Below are 20,782 nucleotides of genomic sequence, written 5' to 3' on the forward strand. Positions count from 1 at the left end.
GATGACGTTTACATTTGCATTAATATCGGTAACAAAGAAATTTATACTATTACTGTTTATTACATTTATTATTAAAAACATATCGACGAAGAGTTTAATATTAACTGACATTATATCTCAAAAATCTAAATTTGTTGCGAAAAACATCATCTGTGAAAAATATAAATGGGATGTTCTGAATTACACGAGATATTATTATTACATTTATATATTGTTACATACCAATATTTTTTTACAGATTAGATATTACAGTTGTCGCAATTTTTTCTACATAAATTGACGAGCGAAAAACGGAAATAATAATACAGATTATGTCTTCGAATGTATTTTATTGACAAAACATTTCTAGAGATATTTTTAAGTAACGAACCGATGTGGCAAATTTCCTGTCAGATCATTACTTATAAAATACTTTTGTCGTCTATCAAATTCTTTTACATGTGATAATTTTATATGTAAACTATGGTTTATTCTGGCGAGGAAGGATAAATGATTCAATATAGATCAAGTGGCGGAGTCTCTTCGTAGAGATTCTTCCTCTCACCGCTCAAAAACTGACGCTCTTGCTCTGCCTTCATTGCTTGGATGCGCCGCCTTCTCTTTACTTTAAATATACATTCGCACATGTCCTCATATATCAATCTGCATTTTTCTCGACCTTTGTGATAACCATATGCCTCCATGCAGTCCATAAAATGTAATTCGTATTTTGCACATCTTTCCATGGCCTGCAAGTTACGTAGATTAAGAAAGATATCTGTAGGAGGTCCCTTAAAGAGGGGTGCGGCTCCTTTTATCCATGACGCATTTTCCCAATCTAACATGATGTTCCTACACAAAAATATAATATTAAGAAATCATACATGTTACATACTATTTGACACTTCGGATAATATAGTCTTATTATAGATATTCTTTGAGACTGTGAAGAATTCAATATATCTAGACAATATAAAGTTCTAATATGCTCTTTCATTAGATTTTAAAGACAGCTTCCACCAAATTTCAATAACTTAATTGGTAATTAATTCAAGCAGCAGAATTATTTAAATCAATTGCTATTCAATAGATTTTAGATATTAACTTTATATATTTCATATCAAAGATAAATCAAGATAAATTAATAAAATAACTTCTAAATTTTTAAATATAATTACGCGCTGAATACACATAAATGTGTGTGTGTGTAAGTCATTTTAAAATAATTAATAATAATAATAAATAATCTCAAAGAAAATCTCAATTCTGATGGATAATCATTATTTACACATTTATTTATGTGATTGTCAGTTGATAAACTCTTTGCTTTGTAATTCGATGAAAAAAATACGAATTTGATTAAAACTGTGATTTTTTTTTTATGAAAAGATATAACCTAAAGAATACATATGCACAATAATACAACTTTTCATTGCACATATAAACAATATTCTTCTTATAAACAATATCCATATTATTTTACGTACTGATAAAATAAACGACACTCTTCTGTAATTATTATTTCCGTTTACGTTCACTCAGGAAAAATCTTAGCGCACAGAAAATAATTTCTTCACATCCGTGCCTTTTACGTAATCACGAATGAAAGTTAGGTTAACTTTTTGCAACGACGGGAATATTCAAATTATCCCGTTAGATATATAAACATTATTCAAAAATTTTATAGAAAAATATAAAAATTGAGAACTTCGTCTATGTTTTGTCACTTAATTTCTTGCTTTTTTAAATAACTTGATTCAAATACAGACTAACGAAATGACAAATTTTTAATTTAATCTTATCATGATAGATAATGAGGCAATATAAATGCAATACATAAAAATTTTATATATATATATATATATATATATATATATATATGTGTTATATTTATATGAAAAAAATTTTTTATATATTTCCATCATATTAATGTATGATATATATATGTAATGTACAAATGCTTCTCATTTCATCACTTTATGCACCAGGAAGTAAAAACATTTTCTACTTATTCATAATAGAAAGTCATTTATTTCCTCTCTCATATTTTTTAAAGCTACTCTTTGTTGGACGGCAAACAATAACGATGATGGCAAGGTACTTGAAAGCTCCGAGTTTCGAAATATTAATCTACAGCTATAACAAAGATATCTCCAAACATCTTTCATGGTCACTTGTTTCTTTTTGCTATCCCTACATTCACACTTGGTATTGCCATCGCAGCATTCATTGTTTGGTCGCGAATCGAAGCAATTTGATTTTCCGTTTTCTTCATTACCAAGAGGAGCCTTTGCATCAATATGTTTGGAGGATACTAGCCTAGAAACTTCAATTGCCCTTATGGCAGTCACTTTATCGTCAGAGGATGTAAAATCCAATCTTGTGTCGCACAGAACACAATTATCTTCTATATTTTGCTGCATGTCACCTTTTGAACTTATTTTATCAGCTGTACGAAACACAGTAGATACTGTACCAGAAAATTGAGATTCCAATCCCATCGTGAAATTGTGTGCTAATGCCTGTATAGAAGTTACCATACTCATATTAGGTTCATTTAACTTAACAAAATTTATCTTATGATACTCCGAATAATATATCAATTCCTGTTGTGTGAAGTCTCTCATTGGCTTGAGTATCTTAATATCTTCACATCTAGCGTCACAGAAGTTTGCTTGAGTAGAAAGCTGTGCACCACGTCCCAAACAAATATCTCCAAGTACCTTTGTAGCAATATCTATAGCGGAATCAGCTACAAATATCTTATTACAATTAAGTATTCGAGCTGCTGACAGAAGTAATTTTCGACGCAATTGATCGACTAAATCCATTCTTGATGTATCATCCAATAAATTGGTCAATATCAATTGTAACTGACTATCATTCTCATTGTTTATTTCTTGATCTATTGGTCTTACATCCAAAGCATCTTCCTTATTTAAAACTTGACTGATTGAGACAGCATAACCATTAAATCCAAGATCTTTTACTTCCTTAGCAATTTTACATTCAAGTAAAACTCTTTCTTCATGCGTTTTCTTCGTCATAATATCATCTGTTTAAATATTAAAATTTTTCCCAATATCAAAACTTGACGTAATGAAAAATTAATAACTTTTGCAACTCACCATGTATATATAGAACTGTTGTTTTAAAGATGAGTTTCTTGTGAGTAGATTCACTCATGCCAGCTTTAATGAGATGTAAAAGCACTGTAGAATTTAATTCCCCTGAGTGATCGACCAATATTGAATCACCATGACGGATAATCTTAGATTTGCCAAGCGCGGCTCGAAACTTGTGATTTATAACATTCAAGAAACAGACATTGCAATAACCACTTTGACCGACTAATAAAACATCAACATTTTTACACTTGCATTTTCTGCATATTATTGCATCTCTGTTGAAAGAAAATATAAACATAATATCAATCAATAATATCTTTTTATCAATCATTATATCTTTCTTATTTATTTATTATAATTATACTTACGTTGATAAATCTTTCGTGTTTTTAAGTACTTTATCATCGTTGCCGTCAAAATTGCAATCGTTTATCGAACACATCTTTCTTTTATAATTGTCAAACAAAATGTATCACAGCTTGCGAATATACATTTTTAATCATTCATTAAAAAAATGTATAATTACTAGATACTGTATAAAACTAGATACTGTGAATCTGATGATTTTCGTGTAACTAATGCTAGGTTAGAATCAACATGTGAAATCACATGGTAAGTCTGATTACGTCATCACTGCATTTTATTTTATTTTTTTAAATTATTGAATTTTAAATCAATGTCAAATCGATCAAAGAGCCAAAATATAATTATGAAAATATATTATATGGTTATTTGTTAAATATCGATGCAAAATATGAATTTTTGCATATTTTACAAAAATCTGTTTTATAGCTTTTAATAATTATTTTATTTTGGAAAATACTTCCATTATAATTTCAAGAACTTTTATCATGTTTTCTCTGATGTTATTATGGTGTTATCCAGATAGCCATAGTACGTCAGCAAAACTCGCATAATAATATTTTATTTTATTTAAAAAATTTATTTAAGATTAAAATTTACGCAATAAATTCTTTCTTTTTTTTCAAAATTCTAATAAATCTAAACTGGATGTTTTAAAATACAATAAAATACAATTTATTATATATTAATGCATAAATGTATTTAATAAATAAAAAAGAACTTAATTTAAAAAAAAATTGTTTTTTTTAAATTAAAGAATTTGTTTCCATGATGGATCGTTGGAAGATTTGGTTTTTAAATAAATAAATGTAAGGCAAGAGGGGAGGTGTATATACATGTTATTTATATCACGATTAATTTATAAAGCTGTAATATTAATGCTAATAAAATCGAGAATATTTAATTGGATTTTACGCCAAAAAAGAATTTATCAAATTTATCAGATTCTCAATTCTTATATGCTTATTTATTTTTAGTTTCTTCGTAATGATTTTAAATTGTACTGGCTTTTTTTAGATTTAAGTGTGTGTGTGTGTGTGTGTGTGTGTGTGTGTGTGTGTGTGTGTGTGTGTGTGTGTGTGTGTGTGTGTGTGTGTGGTGTGTGCATAATAATTGTTCAAATATCGGCAGATAAATAAATAACAGTATTCATTAACATAGAAACATATTAATTTATCATCAATAAAAATATAAGTATATAAAACCAAATTCTATTTTACATTAATTGCATAATTGAATAATTTAATAAATACAATATATAAATTTGAAAATACCAAGTCAATAGTAATTACGAGGTAAAAAGTTCCATCAAAGTTCTTTGAAGATTTTATTATGTCATCAGTTAAACAGAATTTTTTAATAATAAAAAATGTTGAATCAAAATATTGATTAATATTTTCTAAACTCATACTATGTTTGCCATAGAAAAATTGAAAATGATGCTACGTCATAAATTTGATTCAATTCTTTCGGGAGTTACAAGTTTTATCAAAATTTTGATATTGGAAAAAATTTCAATTCTGAAGATAAATGCCAAAAATAAAAAAAATTTATTGTAAAATTATGTCATGTCGCAAATTAATTCGTCTGGTTCACGCCAACCACCAAATGTTCTTTCAATCTCTTGCGCAACAGCAATCGTTAGATGGTCACAACCCGGATTCGCGACGATCTGCAAAAATAAAATTAAAACTGATTAAAAATGATAATTCCATTCTTAAGAACATGAATAAATTCGGCGATTATAAATTCATAACTAGTTCAATAGGCAATAGTTTGAATGTAACATAGTAATATTAATGAGAAAGAAAAAAATTTCTTATGCCTATGCATCCATTTTCGTTCGTTGCCTTATAGTTATAGTTATAATTATAGTTATTCAATCAGTCCGTTTTTCTTATAATTTAAAGCGGAGTTATTCATTAAATTGTATATCCTACAAAATCAAATCCTACAGAGTAACAGTGTGTTTTTACCTGAAGTCCAATTGGCAGTTGGTTTTTGTCAAAGCCAATTGGACATTGCGTAACTGGAAATCCCAGCACATTGAAGATCATCAAATAAGAATAATTGGGTACATTATACAAGGTGTCATGGGGATAATGCGCCGATGAGATAAAAGATGGACAAATTAATACTCCATTATCGCCCAAAAGTTTCTAATAAAATAATTAATAAATATCAGTGAACTTTAATAATAAATAAATTAATACAAATAAAATTTAAAAACTAAATAAATAATTAATATTAATAATTAATAAATTGATATATTAATATGTCAAATGAAAAATTAGAAAAATGATATATTTAAAATTCTACCTTAAATTGTTTTTTTAATTGTGTCCTTATATCCATCATTTTTGTATAACTAGATTCTGATATTTTTTCACCAATGCATGTAAGTATTCCGTAACATATAGCGGGAAAAGTATGTGACGACATAAAGAAAATATATTTTAATGTTTCCATAAATACACTTTTTGACTTCTGAAAAATTTGTATGAAATTGTATGTATTTTTTCATTACATGTAACATGTTTTAAAAAATATCATTTAGTTATACCTCGGGATCGTCCAGACGATTATACATTGAATAAACATCTTTTATCTTAAGAAGAATGATTATGCTTAATTCAAAAGACATTTTCATATCTTCCAAGTTTGCCTATGAATAACAAAGAATAAATATTTATCAATATCTAGAAATATATTTTCAGTAAACATATTATATAATTGTTATATATAACGATACATTACATAAGTAGTAATATTGTATTGTTTTATATAATTTGTATTATTGATGTGTATATATATATATATATATATATTTTTTTTTTTTTATTTTATAAATTATTTTATTAATTAACTATTAAAAAAAGGATTAAATGACGGTATATTTTGGCGCAATAATTTAATTTTCTTTCTATATAGTAATGATTAATAGCAATAAATCTTTTTAATATTTAATCTTTTTTTAGTGATATATTAGAAGAAAGTTTTACCTTTTGTACTTTGACATTGTCTATTGTCTCGAGATGCCTTATCAGTTTATAAATCGCATTTTTTACATCGCTTGTTATGGGACTTGTGATCGTGCCATCATCCATATAAAAGAATTTCATATCCTTCAAATTTAACTACACGAATATGCATCTTTGATCAAAATTTGCATAAATAAACATAATATATGTTATGCAAATTTTGTACTATGTATATTAATTTTATAAATTTCTACCGTTAGCTTCTCTAATTATATTTTTCTAATTATATTTATTTACAATTTATAACTACTCTTTAAGTTATAAATCGTAAGTTTAAGTTATAAATCACTATTTACAATTTTAATTTGTTTCATATTAATATATTACATATTATTACAATATTCAATCAAATTATATATTATTCAATCAAATATTTTTGAAAAAGCGGTAAAGGAGTAACTAAAATTTAAAAGAATAATTAAAATTTAAAATTTCTGACCTTTTTATTAAATATAGTCTTAGCTTCATTTGACTGTGATAATACTGTCAATATGAGAGGCAGATCCTTGGCATATCTAACCATTGAACCGATCGAAAAGAATGATGACCAATTTTCATCATTTGAGCCAGGTTTATGACCATCTATTGATATATAATCTAAAAAAAAAAATACAAAATTTCTATTTACATTTCTATTAGTTATTTCTAATTTATTCTGTTTTATAAACGAGTACAAGAGATTCTTATTGTTTGAGAATATTTTCTCTTTTTTAATTTTTTTCTTCTTTTCTTTATTTCCTCTGATTGGAAACTTACTAGGCGTGGGTTTATGACCAAAAACACCACAAAACATTGCCGGAAGTCTGCCTGAACCAGCAATGTCTGAAACCAAGCTCAGAATCGAAGCACCAGAGCCGAGAAGAGCAGCCTGATTATATACAATTGTTAAAAAAATTTATGAAATTTCATTATAAGTTTTGTTTAAGTAAAGTTTGTTTATTTTTTCAGAGAGTTTTTTTATTTTTTCATTTTTTTTATTTTTTGCTGAGAAAATCCCTTTGTTCATCTGGAAAAAGATGTACGAACCTCGCCACCGGAGGAACCACCAGCGGATCTTCGTGTATCATAAGGATTGTTAGTGGTGCCAGTTACTTTGTTGAATGTATGCCACCACAAACACAATTCCGGAGTGTTGCTAACGAGAAGAGGAATCCCGCCGGCCTTGCGAATTTTGGCCACAACGTCAGCGTCCTTCGTCGCTCTCGAGAGGATGTTCTCTTTCACTCCCACGGAATAACTCATCCCTAAAATAATTTTTTTTTCATTTTGCGCATTGCTGAATTACATATAAAATTATTTTATGGACATTCCATTTAGATTATATATTTTTATTATATTTGTAAAAAGGAGATTAAAAAAAATGATCGTGTTGTTTCTTGAAAATAAAAATATGAAACTCATTGTACCCTGGGGAATTTTACATCGATTTTTGTTAGATAAAAATTCTCATATTCGATAAATAGCAGTTAAAATTGAAATTACTTTACTGTGTCATCATCTTTAGGTAATATATGCAAAATACTTTATTATGATTTTCCTAGACTTGAATCTCTATGATATTTTAAGATTTTTAATTTATTTAAAAAAATTTGCCGTTAAGATGCATAGTAATCTGTTGGTTGAGTAACAAACCAACGACGTCGACGTCTAGCATAATACTTCTAAGAAACACTCTTAGCGAGTTCTAAGAAAAACTCTTCTGTCATGGACCGCTGGGAAACAATTTTATTAAACCGTGCAAATTACCCAAATAAAGTAATATGTGCAAATAAGTTGTTCAAAGTCATTCAAATAGAGAAAAAAAAAGGTATATTAACAGCGAGGACATTAACAGTGAAGACACGAACAGAAGAAGACAATATATATAAATAGCTGACGACATGACAAAAAATTGCGAACGTCATTAATCTGATAACATGACACTAACAAGAAAATCAAAATTAATTCGACAAATTTGCGGAAATGTGTATAGTAACGCTATAAAATATTTATTTTTTTTTATTGCGCGGTAATTAATTGCACGTGATAAATTGATATTTAAAAACTGGCTTCTCCGTTGTGAATTCATTTAGATGTGAATGCGAATGTCAAACATGATATATGTCAACGAACAATTAAGAGAACGATTCTAAAAACGTATGACTGTAACGACAGTTCCACTAAACATTCAACGGAATTTCGCGGGTGATCAACATAAATGTGAGTTAATAGTTTAAATGTCAATACGAGAAATCATATTCCTGTTATTCAAGAACAACTCCATTGCAATTAACGCCCCACAGACGATATACGCATATATACATATCTGTGAAAGTATATCGACTAGCTTCAGGATACACATACGTTCTTGTATTTATTACACGGAGGGATGGAAGTATGCTACTCACCTTGAACAGCGATACTTTCTTTAATCGTAACAGGCAGGCCTAGCAGTGGTTTCTCGCTGGCGATTTTCGCCTCGTCCATAGCTGTGGACTGTAAAAAGGCATCGATCTCACGTGCTTCTTGAATCGCCTCCTCGAAACGATCCTCCACGATAGCGTTGATCAACGGATTCACTCTCTTGCATCGCTTCACATACGCGATGATCACTTCCTCGGAGCTGATCTACCGAAAATTAAGAAGTATTGATTTAATTGAACGTCAAAAAAACCTCCACGTTTATAAACAATTTTAATTATAAATAATTGTAAGAAGCAGCAAGACCTCGCATGGGCATGTTCAGGAAAAGGGAGGGATTTAAGGGATTCAATCTTTTCCCGAAACTTAAAAAAAGAAAGTTAAGATCAGAAATCAAAATCAAGAGGAGATATTCTAAACTCTAAAAAGAAAGCAATTCCAAGAAAGCAATTTATTAACGCAAAAAATTGCTGTTTATGTGATAACAGAATTGATAAATCTTCCTCCTGAAAAAAAATCTTAGATACGTCGATGAAATCTCTTGAAATTGGGAGACTTAGATTTACCTCTTTTCTACGAATTTTCTGCGCGATCTCTGTCGCTGATTGCAGCAAGATTTGATCCTCGATCGATGGACATCGTCGTCTCTTCTTTAAACCTCGCAATTTGAAGAACGGACCGAGCAAACAATAAAGAAGAAATAAGCTGTATTTGACTATTCTCTTCATTCTCATCTTTTGAATCTTCTACATGTAACAATACAAAGTGTTTTCACAATTTCTTGTTGAATAGCTGTTATTTAAAAAAATAAAATCTGGCATAAATTTATATATATTTCTATCATTATATCAGTGGTTCTTATCGCATAAATTTTGGCCATATTTTTCTTTTAGAAAGCGTATTTCTCAGCTTCGAGAAGATTAGTCACATATAATACGTAATTTATGTAGCTTAAAAATTTCGGATGTCCCAGATAAGTGAAAAGTTTTAATGTCGAATCAATGTATTGTCACGTCTTACATTATCAACTTGAACTCACCGAAACGTAGTAAAAACGATGATTAGAGGACATTTAATAACAATGGAAGCTCCATAATGCGTTCAGTCACGTCTATGATTTATCCCGGTTGATCGTTTCTAATTAAAGCATCAATCTCATCGACTGTCAAAGCATGCTTGATTAGTTACAGAAGACGTATGTCGTGTCGAAAATCTAAATTACGAAAGCATGTTCAATTTAACTTAATATACTTAAATATTTCCAAGTAATCAATCGAGGGATTATATTACTTAAGAAAACGTTTCGACCATCGATCGAGAAGAAAAGAAGACCAAAAATTGTCTCGGCGTGTTAAGTTAAAATATATTTAATTTTAACATTAATTAAAAAAAATGATTTTGAATTTAATTTTCTCGGTAAAACTCTTTCCGATTCCGAAGCAAGAAGAAAGAAAGATCGATCGGCTTCGTAACATTTTAACAAATACTTTATATTTAATTAAATATGAAGATATAATTTGATATAAAAAATAAATGTTTCTAGATCGATTTTTCAGATCGCGAGAAAATCGGACGATCTTTGTGTACGGAATGTCGTCGTTGAATGCTAAACGTCTCATCATTTGTTCACAAAACTTTTTTTTTTAAAGCATAGGCAGTGAAAGTGGTTGTTGAATGTGAATTGTATTGCTAAACTTAACATCGACGTGAAATACCGTGAAATAACGTCACTGAAGAAAACGTCACTGTGCTCATCACACAGAGCCGACTTTACGATTTCAACGAAGGCAGCCGCTGTCATTTAATGGTAATCCTGCGGATGTTTTAACGCAATACTTTGTGGACACTTCCCTGGAGTTTTAGGCGTATCCCGCGCACAGTTTATAAATCAAAACAGCAAGAGGTACAAGACAAGAATTTTAAGAGACCCACTTAATCTCCTTCTCTCGTCTAACGTAAAATAAAATAAATCAAGTATATCGGTTATCTCGAACCGGTCGCATTGCAAATTTTCGATGTTTCGAAAGAGAGAAATAAGAGAGAAATTAAAAATAAATAATTTCATAAATAAAAAAATTAATTAATGTAATTTTCATCAAAGACTTTCTTTATTTTCAAAGACGATGAAATTCAGTGATTATGAGAAGTCAGTTCACATTCGTATTTAACGTATACTAACGGGAATTGATTTGCGTAAAATGGAAATTTGAATTTAAATAATAATTTGGAAACAATATAAAAGCTTTAGTAAAACGCTTTATCATCGTACAAGAAAAAGGTTATGTGAATCTATTATGGTTATGTAATTCTATGAAGTAATTTATTGAACATTGTAATAAATATTGCAAGCTCTTTTTGTACTAATAGATTTTATGACAGAGAAAATTAATCTAATTATACAGCGTTTCCAATTCTGAAAAATTCATCAATTTTACAAATTAATTCAAATTCCTTAATTTAGATAAATCTTATTGTTAGAAATAATTTTTATACAATTTGTTCATTGACAAATTGTATTATACTCTAGATTTCTTTTTTTTGAAAAAAGATTTTAAAGTGGGTTATATTTTATTTTTTATGTACACATTTTTTATTTACAAATTTTATTCATTAATTATATTAATTATTTGATTTTGAATTATTTTAATGAATTATAAAAATTCGGTTTCTATCACGTTCCTTAAAATCATACAAACTGATTGTATTTGCTTCATATTTATTGTCATTATTACACATTTGTATATATGAAATAAGAATGATAATGATAAAAAAAACATTTTTATTTGCATACACGAAAGAAGAATGATAATGATAAGAAAAGCATTTTTATTTGGAAATTACGCCAAAATTAGGTATATGTCTAACATAAATTAAACTCGCATTTCTTACCTCATTATTTCGTAATTGCATTATTATATCACAACGCACTCTATCATATTATCGTATTATTACAACACATTCTGTTTATAAAATATCAAAGTTTAAACTATAAAAAATATACATTTTGAACAAGGCATGTCAAGAGATATAATTTAGATGCACATATGTATGCACATTATATGACGATGACATACAAAAAAATACTCTTGATTAGTTCACATATTTATCACAGTTTATACTTTTTATGTGTATCATATAAATTTATATAACAGGGATGAACGCGATAGCTTATTTAAATATATAGCTTATTTATATATTAAAAAAGAAATAAAATCATTTGGAGAACCAATTGAAAAAGTTAGTACACTATTCCTATATTGACATTGTCTCTTTATTTATCTTAATAATTTGATAAAAATTTAAATTAAATTTAAAATAAAATTTAATTCTTTTTATAGACATAATACAATGAGATATAAAACACTTTTATGTGCATCTCTTACCTTTTTCGTGCGAAGAATGAACATTCGTATATTAATGAATACAAATGAGAAAATAAAAATAAATTTAGATTTAATTATCTCACCTAATTAATTTTTACAAGTCCTTAGAGAAGCGCATTTTTCTTGGACTACACAACGAAGTATTTCTTTAAGGCGATCTTGATTAGCCACTCAGAATCGAATCAAGCGAGTAACGTCCAGTTACATCCGTCACAGCTCACGACTATTCATAACTGATTCGCACCGATACGCATGAAAGGAAGTAACCGGCTTCGAGTTTGAAGAAGCGACAAGTGGGGCGAACAAATTTGTCGAAGTACATTTCGTACCGTTTTATCCTTTATAGTGCTAGTATGTTATCTTAATAAATTTTTTTTAGTATTTCATTTTTTTGATCAGTTTATTATTAAGCTTCTATTCTTACATATAACTATTTAAAGGATTAAAAATTTATATATCCTATATAAATTTATATATCCTATGATTTGAATTTTTTAGTAGATGGTTTTGGCTATGCTTAAAAAAGCCATTTACATGCAAATCAAATATATTTTTGATAAATTCATACCAATCGTTAGCATATTGAATTATTAAATGTTGAAAAAACATTTTGCTTATGCAGAATGTCTTTTTGTTGTTGATCGATTCGACATATGTATATATATATATATATATATATATAATTACATATATATTGTATATATATATATATATATATAATTTGGGACACTGGTGAATTTAGAAAAGAGAAATTTATAAAATGAAAAGTGGTACATGAATATAGAACGCTCAAAAATCGCCAACAATGCAAAAAAAAAAGTATGCGTGAGAAAATACTTTAATTTTTCTACTTTCTCCGATTTGCTAAAACAAAAATCTATTTTAATAGAATAATTATGCAGGATACTTTTAAAACAAATGAAAAACTGACGAATAAAACTTATAAAATAGAGTGTTTCGATAACTACAAACTCGCAGATTCAACGTTTTTATTTTTTTCTTATGCAAATCATTTTTTGACCAATCACATATACTGTGGAATAAATATTTCAGAGTTTAATATCAATATTTTCTAAAATTTAAAAATTCACAGAATAAAAAGCTGAATATCTCAAAACATTTAATTTAATATTTTAATATTTTAATATTTTATAAACGTTAATATTTTTTTTGTTTGCGGATTTTAATTTTCACTTTTAACTGAACATTGTATATATAAAAAGTTTCTTGAAATTATAATAAAAGGACGAAGGATTTTTTAATAGAAACGAAATATTACTCAAAAGTTCTCGAAATTTATTTATTAAAAATCAAACACAAAATAAATTAATTAACTTTATCTCTTTCTAATCGCTTGCTGCATCGATGCATTGATCCTAGAATGATTTTAATGTTTGGAAACACAATCTGTTGAAGGAGATGAAGTTTTAATTAATTTATTTTGTAAGTGTATGATTTCTAATAAATAAATTTCGGGAACGTCTGGGTAGTATCCTAAAAAAACATTTATAGATATAAATTTTCTGTTAGTTGACATCGGAAACAAAAATATAATTTGATAAATTAATTTTTTTATAACAGTTTTCCACAGAAATGTATGTATCAAGAAGAAAAAATTAAGCGAATACAATCGGAACGATATTTATTACAGAAAGATTACAAGATTATATTCAGGACTATAAACATTTTAGACGCGACCCACGTGTCGTAATTAGGACGCGGGAATTCTTCCCGTAAATCGTGAAAAATATTATTTACATTGCACATATATCACTAGCGTTTACTATCAGACGAACGGACAGTTGGTCGCTGAGACTCTCCGCGAAAGGCCGTTCCGAACGAAGAGATACAACCTCATCTTAGCACAATCGTTTTCCCCGACGCGTAAAGAAATGATTTTGAGGATTTCTAGCGCAAAAATGGTCCCTTCGTCCGAGTTTTCATTTGTGTTCATCACTCGATTGATCAGATTATCGGGACCGTCAAATCAATTTTTATAAATCTCACGCTGAATTTCACCCTGCGTTTGTTCAATCTTAATAGATCATGGATTACTTAACGCACGCAACTTTTTAACGATAAAAGAACCGAAGGTGAGATACGATCTTATAAATAGGTGCCATTCTCTCTCGAAACATCTAGCTAAGAATTTGAAAATTTCCTCAAAAACTCACTTACTTTATTTATATCTAACAGAGATCTATAAAAGTTATAGGATTTGCTCGAGGAGAATTTAACCCGCTAGTTCGGTTCTTCTAATCTTCCGTGTGAATATTTTCAGGATAATTTCGAGACGTATTGTTCGCAGACAATTCGTCGCGCTTCTGTCGCACGACAGTCGCATTTGAGGCACTCGCGCCGCGGAAAGTCGCTCAAGAGAAAAAGGTGGAAAGAAAATTCGAATAAAGGAATCATCGCTAAGGTAAGCGTCTAAACGTCATGAATGAATAGCAATAGCGATGAAGAGCGTCGAGACATCGTTAATACTCGTATAAATATAAAATGTATAAGACAAAAAATAGCCATTTGTTGTGTCTCGATTGGTCATCGAGAAATAGTTTTTCTAGTTTTATAGGCGACAATCGTCTATCGCGATCATACACGAACGGGCGCTTTATATTATAACCATCTTCGACGAACGTAAAAACTCGCAAATGTTTCTTTTCGCGAGTTTCTTTTTTCTTCGCTCTCTCCGCTTCCTGTCGTCTTTCCTTAAGTACCGAGTATAATATTAATAATTATGTCTACATTCAGCATATATATATATATATATATAATGTATGCGCCGTCTTTCTCGTTTCTCGGCGCTATCACCTTATGTCGCTGCTTACATTAATCACTATTTTCGTGTCGTTATAATAAAATACGTCAATATTTATATATGCTATATGCATATTTATATACGAGGTTCACGCGATCAAACTCTTAACGCCTACTGCAATGAAAAAAATATGTTTTACCTTTTAAAACACTTTTTTTTTCTCAGCACTTTGGAGTCATCCTAAAGATTTATCGTTATTATATGCGCAATTTTGCTGAAAGAAACAACGAATTACTTAACACGATGTATCAAGTTATCTTATGTAAATGACTAATACTCAGCGATATTGATCAATTATTAATGAAATTTATGATCAATTATTAATTCATAACGTGTAGCCAGCCCAAGAGTTATATAATAGCTATTTTTTTTATTAATACCTTTTATTTATTTATTTAAATACCGACTGAAAGAAAAGCAATCGAAGTCGGACGTTGCGAATTCGAACTTTGTGGACGATTAAAGTGCTGCTTAATAGAAATTCCTTGTTCTCGATGCAGTATAGAATCAATTAGGCGATGAAAAAGACGAAGACAAATATGAATCATAAAGTACCGTATTACATTAATGGACGTTTACGAAACAAACACAACGATAATATAACCTTTCGTTAATAATTGTAACATCAATTCCTTAAGATCAGAGAAAATTAATGAGAATTATACAGAAAATTGCAGTAAGACGATGTAAACGGTCTGACTATCGGTATCTGTAAAGCATCTGAAGCAGGAGATATATCACTCTCTACAGGGATAAAACGCGTACAAAAATTCTAGTCATATAAATAAGTCTATAAGCGCTTAACAGGACGATATCTTAAAATAGTTGTTATATAGTAATATAATAGAGCGCTGCGCGTTAACCCTTTTCTTTCCTTTAACGCGACATTATATAATACGTATTATCAACAATGTGCAGTTCTTCAATAAAAAAAAAAAAAAAAAAAAAAATACACGAGATAATGCTAGTCTGAGAAATGATAGGAAATTATCAGTTTACAAAGTTATTTCTAAACATAAGAATAATCATACGAAACTCATGATATGCATTCGTACATGGCTGTACGAAATAATTTCTACATTCAAGTAGCGACGATTTTTACATTCGATAATAACGACAGACAGTAATAAAATTGCAAAACTCGCGAGTATTACGATCGGTTTTGTTTGCTTGTGAGAAAGAGACGTATCTATTCGAAACTTTCAAAATGGCTTTTTTCGAGACGCACGAACACTTTGCGCTGAAAATCGCGCTCCCGATCGACTCTCTTCGCATATAGCAATGATAAAACGCAATAAATTACAATTGAAACATATTTGGAGAATGTCCGGAGAAAACTCAGTCGCAAAGTCGAACGCGCTGTTTCAACTACCATCTTCTTATCCTTATCCACTCGATAATAGTTTTCTCTCTCTTTCTCTCCATGTGTGTCTATATGTATGCAGTGAGTATACAGAATACATCTATGCACCGTCAGAGAAGAAGAGATTTCAGGGCGAATACTATAGGTATTTGTTCGCATTATCAGTCGCTTGTTTCCGGAACGGCAGCGTGTTTTCGCCACTAATTCTTCGAGACGGGGACAAATCGTGGGGTTTTTAGCGATTATTAGATCAGTTTAAATAATGCAATTATATGTGCGGGTTAGAGAAGATAATGTGATTGAGAGATTCTTTGGAAAAGTTTCGAGAGGACGAGTGGCTCGTAAACAGTAGACGGACTCATCGCGCTTCCTTCGCTGTCAGTTTCTCTATTAGCTCCTGAAGAGGAGCCAATTCCCTTCTCTCGATTAAATTAAATTCCTATGATGCAAAATTAAGCATTAAATATCAAAAATCAAATAATTAAAATTGATATCAATGATAATTTTTTTAAACTCATATTAAATAATTATTTTATATTTTAAAATTCCTTAGTATCTATATATCTAGCAATCATCATAAAATTTTATCATTATTTTTATCATAATTTTATCTTTTCTTGATATGTTGGTAAAATGATTACGTACCTGAACAAAGAATATGAAATGCTTGAACGACGTATTTAAATGCGCCTCTTCGCCGAGCTGCACGACCTCGCTAAAATGCTGATGATAGATATGAGCGTATACTCTAAATAACCGCTTCAGGATAGTCTTCGCAATCGATAAGAAATTTTTAGGGAAAGGAACTCCTGCGAAAAAAGTAGGAATTATTTTTCGGTTTGAAATAACAACGAAGTGACAACGAGACGTCATAAAGAAAATATAATCACCGATTTTGGACGGAAATAAAGTCTCGTCGTCCAATTGATCTTGCACCCAAGTCATTAGGTAGTCTATGTACTTGGGCGCCGAACATTTGATAGGCTTCTTCACCGTGTGACCGTCTGCCCAGTGATACTCATATTTTGGTCCCGCCGACATAATAGGACAGCTCTCCTCCGTGCAGAATTCCGTGATAGTGCCATACAGCATATTGATTTGATTAAAGAAATCAACAGCTGTGAAAAAAAGATGGAGTCAAGTTTAAATCTAGTTGAATAATTTAAATATAAAACGGACTTACTGTTAACAGCCACCCATTCGTTCAGATCCTCTCCTTCAGGAAGCATAACGGCCAATCGCAAATTACCGGAGCCTAGTGTGGCAGCGGCATGTTTCATCAAATCGTACTGATGAGTACCCTCTGGAATATTCTTCTTTGGTTTAAAGGTCTTGGAGGACCTGCTCCCACTTAAGAGATAAAAAATAAGAGAATAGATTAGAAGATTGTTATATATGTGACTTCCGTTTGCTATTATTGCAGATTTGAAATTATTTCCTTAACATCTTGAATCAATATTTATACTATTATATGTATAAAATAACATTTAATCACATATCTATACTTCAAAATCTCGAGTATGAAACAAAAAAAAAGATAGAAATATAAGCTGTTTGTTTCATAGATAAATCAATGGCAATCAGTTATGAATCGACTTATTTGTATTATCGATAAGATTGAAATATGGCAAATATCGAGAGTTCAATAAAAATTTAAAGATGAATAAATATAAATAATTCTAATTTACTTTGATTTATCAAAAATATTGTCTTAATAATTTCAATTTACTAGAAATTACATTTTGTTAATAATAATAGTAATAAATACAAGTTTTATTTAGCCATATTTCTCTCCTGAAATTTTTCCTTGAGAAATCTAAACTAAAAGTAGTAACAGAAAAAGGAAACTTAACTATGTATGGATGAAGAAAATTATTAAAATAAGAAAACTAAAGAAACATGAAGAATTTTTACTAATAATAGTAATAATAAATAATAATAGTAATAATAAAATAATAGTAATAATAAAAATAATAATAGTAGAATAATTACATGTAAAAATGAATAAGTTATTAAAATATTAAAGAGTAAAACTGAATCTAATTATTAGACAAATTAAGTGGGTTAAAGCTTATATAATTTTAAACAGGAGTGTTATATTTTTAATAAGATCTCGAATATTGTATTATATTATTGAAATTGTAATTCTATCACAAAATAAATATCTATATAAATTAAAAAGATATTTCTTCAAGACATTAAAATCCAAATATAACAAATGTTCATTTAATGTTCATTTAAATTTTTTGTATTAAAACATTCAGTCTTTAAATGTTTTATTCTTTACATTAAATTTCTTATGCCTGTTTATTGTGTCTAAATCCATATTTTCATACATTCAATTTTGCAAATTTTTCCTCTCTTCTTTCTACTCCAAAACTTACATTGTATTACAAACAACAATATCAAATGAAAAACATTCATTTATATACAAATCTCTCTCTCCCTCTCTCTCTTTCTTATGCCTTTTCTGTTTAGTTACATCTTTCTATATTTCCTGTCTCGAATCGCCTTTTTTCTCCGCGGAGAAGCCTAAATATACTCTTGGTTTCACACGTGAAAAGCTAAGTAAAGGAAAGCGAAGCTGAGGGGAGAAAAAAAGGAAAAAAACAGAAACACGCTCGACCGCGAGGCGCGACGCTCAGCTGATCGCGCGCACGCAGAAAGCGAGCGTTATTTGTCGTGAATGTCAAAAGTGGACGGCGAGCACCGGCGCGAGGTCGAGGCTCTCGATGACGAGCGACCAAGGCGCGGCCGTCGGGCCGGATGATTCATAGATTATGCGCCGCGTCGAGCGATAATCCTGACGTTCGATGAACATGGTGGTCCCGCGGGAAGACTTGCACAAAAGGAAGATAGCCTCCCGCACGATAGGCGCGCTATTTTTACCCTCGATCGATCCACCGGCGGATGGCGTCGACTCACCCTCGTCGAACTCATCGTGGAGAACGATAAATTTAATCCTTAGATTAGATATAAACAACGGGAAGAAAGAGAGAGAGAGAAAGAAAGAGAGAGAAAGAGCGCGCGAGAAAAAAAACATATCCTGAAAATGAAGCCGAGAAATGAATATTTAAATTGAAAAAGAAAGGAGAGAGAGGAAAAAACATGTCGAGTCACATCAGCTGTCGTGATCTTGGTCTTGTCCTCGCGCTTTCTGCAAGGACGTATCGATCGGACGAGGGCGATGATTCCATTTTATTCTACTCGACTTGACGCCGACGACGATTGGGGAGAAAGTCGCGGTGGCGAAGAGGAGGACTCACAATAGGAAGCTCATCGTGGCTGTGGCTGGGTCACTCCGCTCGTTGTGGGCCCGCTCTCGCCCGTTCCGCTCGGTCGCGTGGTCCGCTGCGTGCGTCCTCGCTCGACCAGAAGCACAGTGGTAGTCGAGAGACGCGACAAACAACGACGACACACCGAGAACGTGTCAACCTGTCGGCCGCCGCACTCCCGCGCGCGGTCGCGATCGCCTCCTCGCGGTGCTACGCGCTCTCTCTGTCCCTTGAACGCAGATGTACCGGGGAGACGAGTCGCCGTCGCGCAACCCAAACCATCCGCTGCGTCGTCGTCCGTCCACTAAAAGTCCAATTTCTCTCGTACTCCTTTATCTCCCTCTCTGTCTCTCTCGAGCTGCGGGACGGCGCTTTGTCCGTTTGACAAGAGTCACGGCGGCACGGTTCAGGATTCTCAATGATCGACTACTACTGCAACGACGAATCGGACATTAGGTGCGTTTCAGCAGACTCAACTGTTGTACGACTGTCGAGTAATTAGCCAATGTAATTGGTCTAAATTTAGAGATCTAATGGAAATGACCGTAATCATTGACCACTCACTGGTCGCTCGTTTTGCTGAAAATGCACATAAAGCCAGCGGCACACGATACTTTTTTCCTGCTGGACTGGGATTCTGTACATGTCCACCGACAACTGTCGGTGTCATTAACTAATGACAGCCAATGACAGCCGTGCTTTTTTCCAAGATCGTCCTTGCTATTGGCTATCGTTAGTTAACGATACCGATAGTTGTCGGTAAGCGAGTACAGAATTCCGACCCTGGTTTGCTAGCTGGATTTGCGTGCTTGCTGACTTCTTGTCTTTGATTTTTAGATCTAAAAAATATACCAATCGAAGACATGAGCTCAGCAAGCACGCAAATCCAGCTAGCAAACCAGCAGGAAAAAAAGCATCGTATGCCGCTGGCTTTAGAATGCAGTTATCTTAATGCTACAAAATATTTCATAACTGATTGATAAAATTCATTGTTCTGATTGATCAATTAAACGTTTCATTTGCAATAAG

At 30.9% G+C, this 20,782-nt stretch overlaps 4 protein-coding genes across 7 annotated transcripts; all 4 read right to left on the bottom strand.

Moving 5' to 3' along the window:
* Positions 1-309: 309 nt before the first annotated feature.
* Positions 310-1,625, bottom strand: ND-15 (NADH dehydrogenase (ubiquinone) 15 kDa subunit). The gene is made up of 2 exons (XM_011636828.2): positions 1,467-1,625; positions 310-831 (listed from the first exon to the last, which is right to left on the bottom strand). The coding sequence occupies exon 2, from the start codon at positions 822-824 to the stop codon at positions 495-497; it is 330 nt and encodes a 109-aa protein (XP_011635130.2). The 5' UTR covers positions 825-831; positions 1,467-1,625; the 3' UTR covers positions 310-494.
* Positions 1,626-1,843: 218 nt separating this feature from the next.
* On the bottom strand, positions 1,844-3,723 carry Ctu2 (Cytosolic thiouridylase subunit 2). Its single transcript, XM_011636829.3, has 3 exons — positions 3,476-3,723; positions 3,108-3,382; positions 1,844-3,034 (listed from the first exon to the last, which is right to left on the bottom strand). The coding sequence occupies exons 1-3, from the start codon at positions 3,547-3,549 to the stop codon at positions 1,992-1,994; spliced, it is 1,392 nt and encodes a 463-aa protein (XP_011635131.2). The 5' UTR covers positions 3,550-3,723; the 3' UTR covers positions 1,844-1,991.
* Positions 3,724-4,622: 899 nt separating this feature from the next.
* On the bottom strand, positions 4,623-12,913 carry LOC105425860 (fatty-acid amide hydrolase 2). 4 transcript variants are annotated; one of them, XM_011636831.3, is made up of 12 exons: positions 12,378-12,913; positions 9,951-10,073; positions 9,478-9,657; positions 8,899-9,118; positions 7,538-7,755; positions 7,268-7,379; positions 6,951-7,108; positions 6,473-6,607; positions 6,034-6,135; positions 5,790-5,957; positions 5,447-5,629; positions 4,623-5,142 (listed from the first exon to the last, which is right to left on the bottom strand). In XM_011636831.3, the coding sequence occupies exons 2-12, from the start codon at positions 9,981-9,983 to the stop codon at positions 5,032-5,034; spliced, it is 1,620 nt and encodes a 539-aa protein (XP_011635133.2). In that variant the 5' UTR covers positions 9,984-10,073; positions 12,378-12,913; the 3' UTR covers positions 4,623-5,031. The 4 variants fall into 4 exon arrangements, with proteins under 4 accessions (XP_011635133.2, XP_011635132.2, XP_011635134.2 ...); XM_011636830.3 differs by having other exon boundaries at positions 9,951-10,124; XM_011636832.3 differs by lacking the exon at positions 9,951-10,073 and having other exon boundaries at positions 12,378-12,912.
* Positions 12,914-16,042: 3,129 nt separating this feature from the next.
* On the bottom strand, positions 16,043-20,133 carry mats (MOB kinase activator-like 1). The gene is made up of 5 exons (XM_011636833.3): positions 19,745-20,133; positions 17,662-17,828; positions 17,369-17,596; positions 17,124-17,287; positions 16,043-16,917 (listed from the first exon to the last, which is right to left on the bottom strand). Exons 1-5 carry the CDS (start codon positions 19,756-19,758, stop codon positions 16,837-16,839), a joined length of 654 nt encoding a protein of 217 aa, XP_011635135.1. The 5' UTR covers positions 19,759-20,133; the 3' UTR covers positions 16,043-16,836.
* Positions 20,134-20,782: the final 649 nt, after the last annotated feature.

This window comes from Pogonomyrmex barbatus, unplaced genomic scaffold (genome assembly GCF_055798465.1).
Source record: "Pogonomyrmex barbatus isolate J1 unplaced genomic scaffold, ASM5579846v1 scaffold11, whole genome shotgun sequence".
NCBI lineage: Eukaryota > Metazoa > Arthropoda > Insecta > Hymenoptera > Formicidae > Pogonomyrmex > Pogonomyrmex barbatus.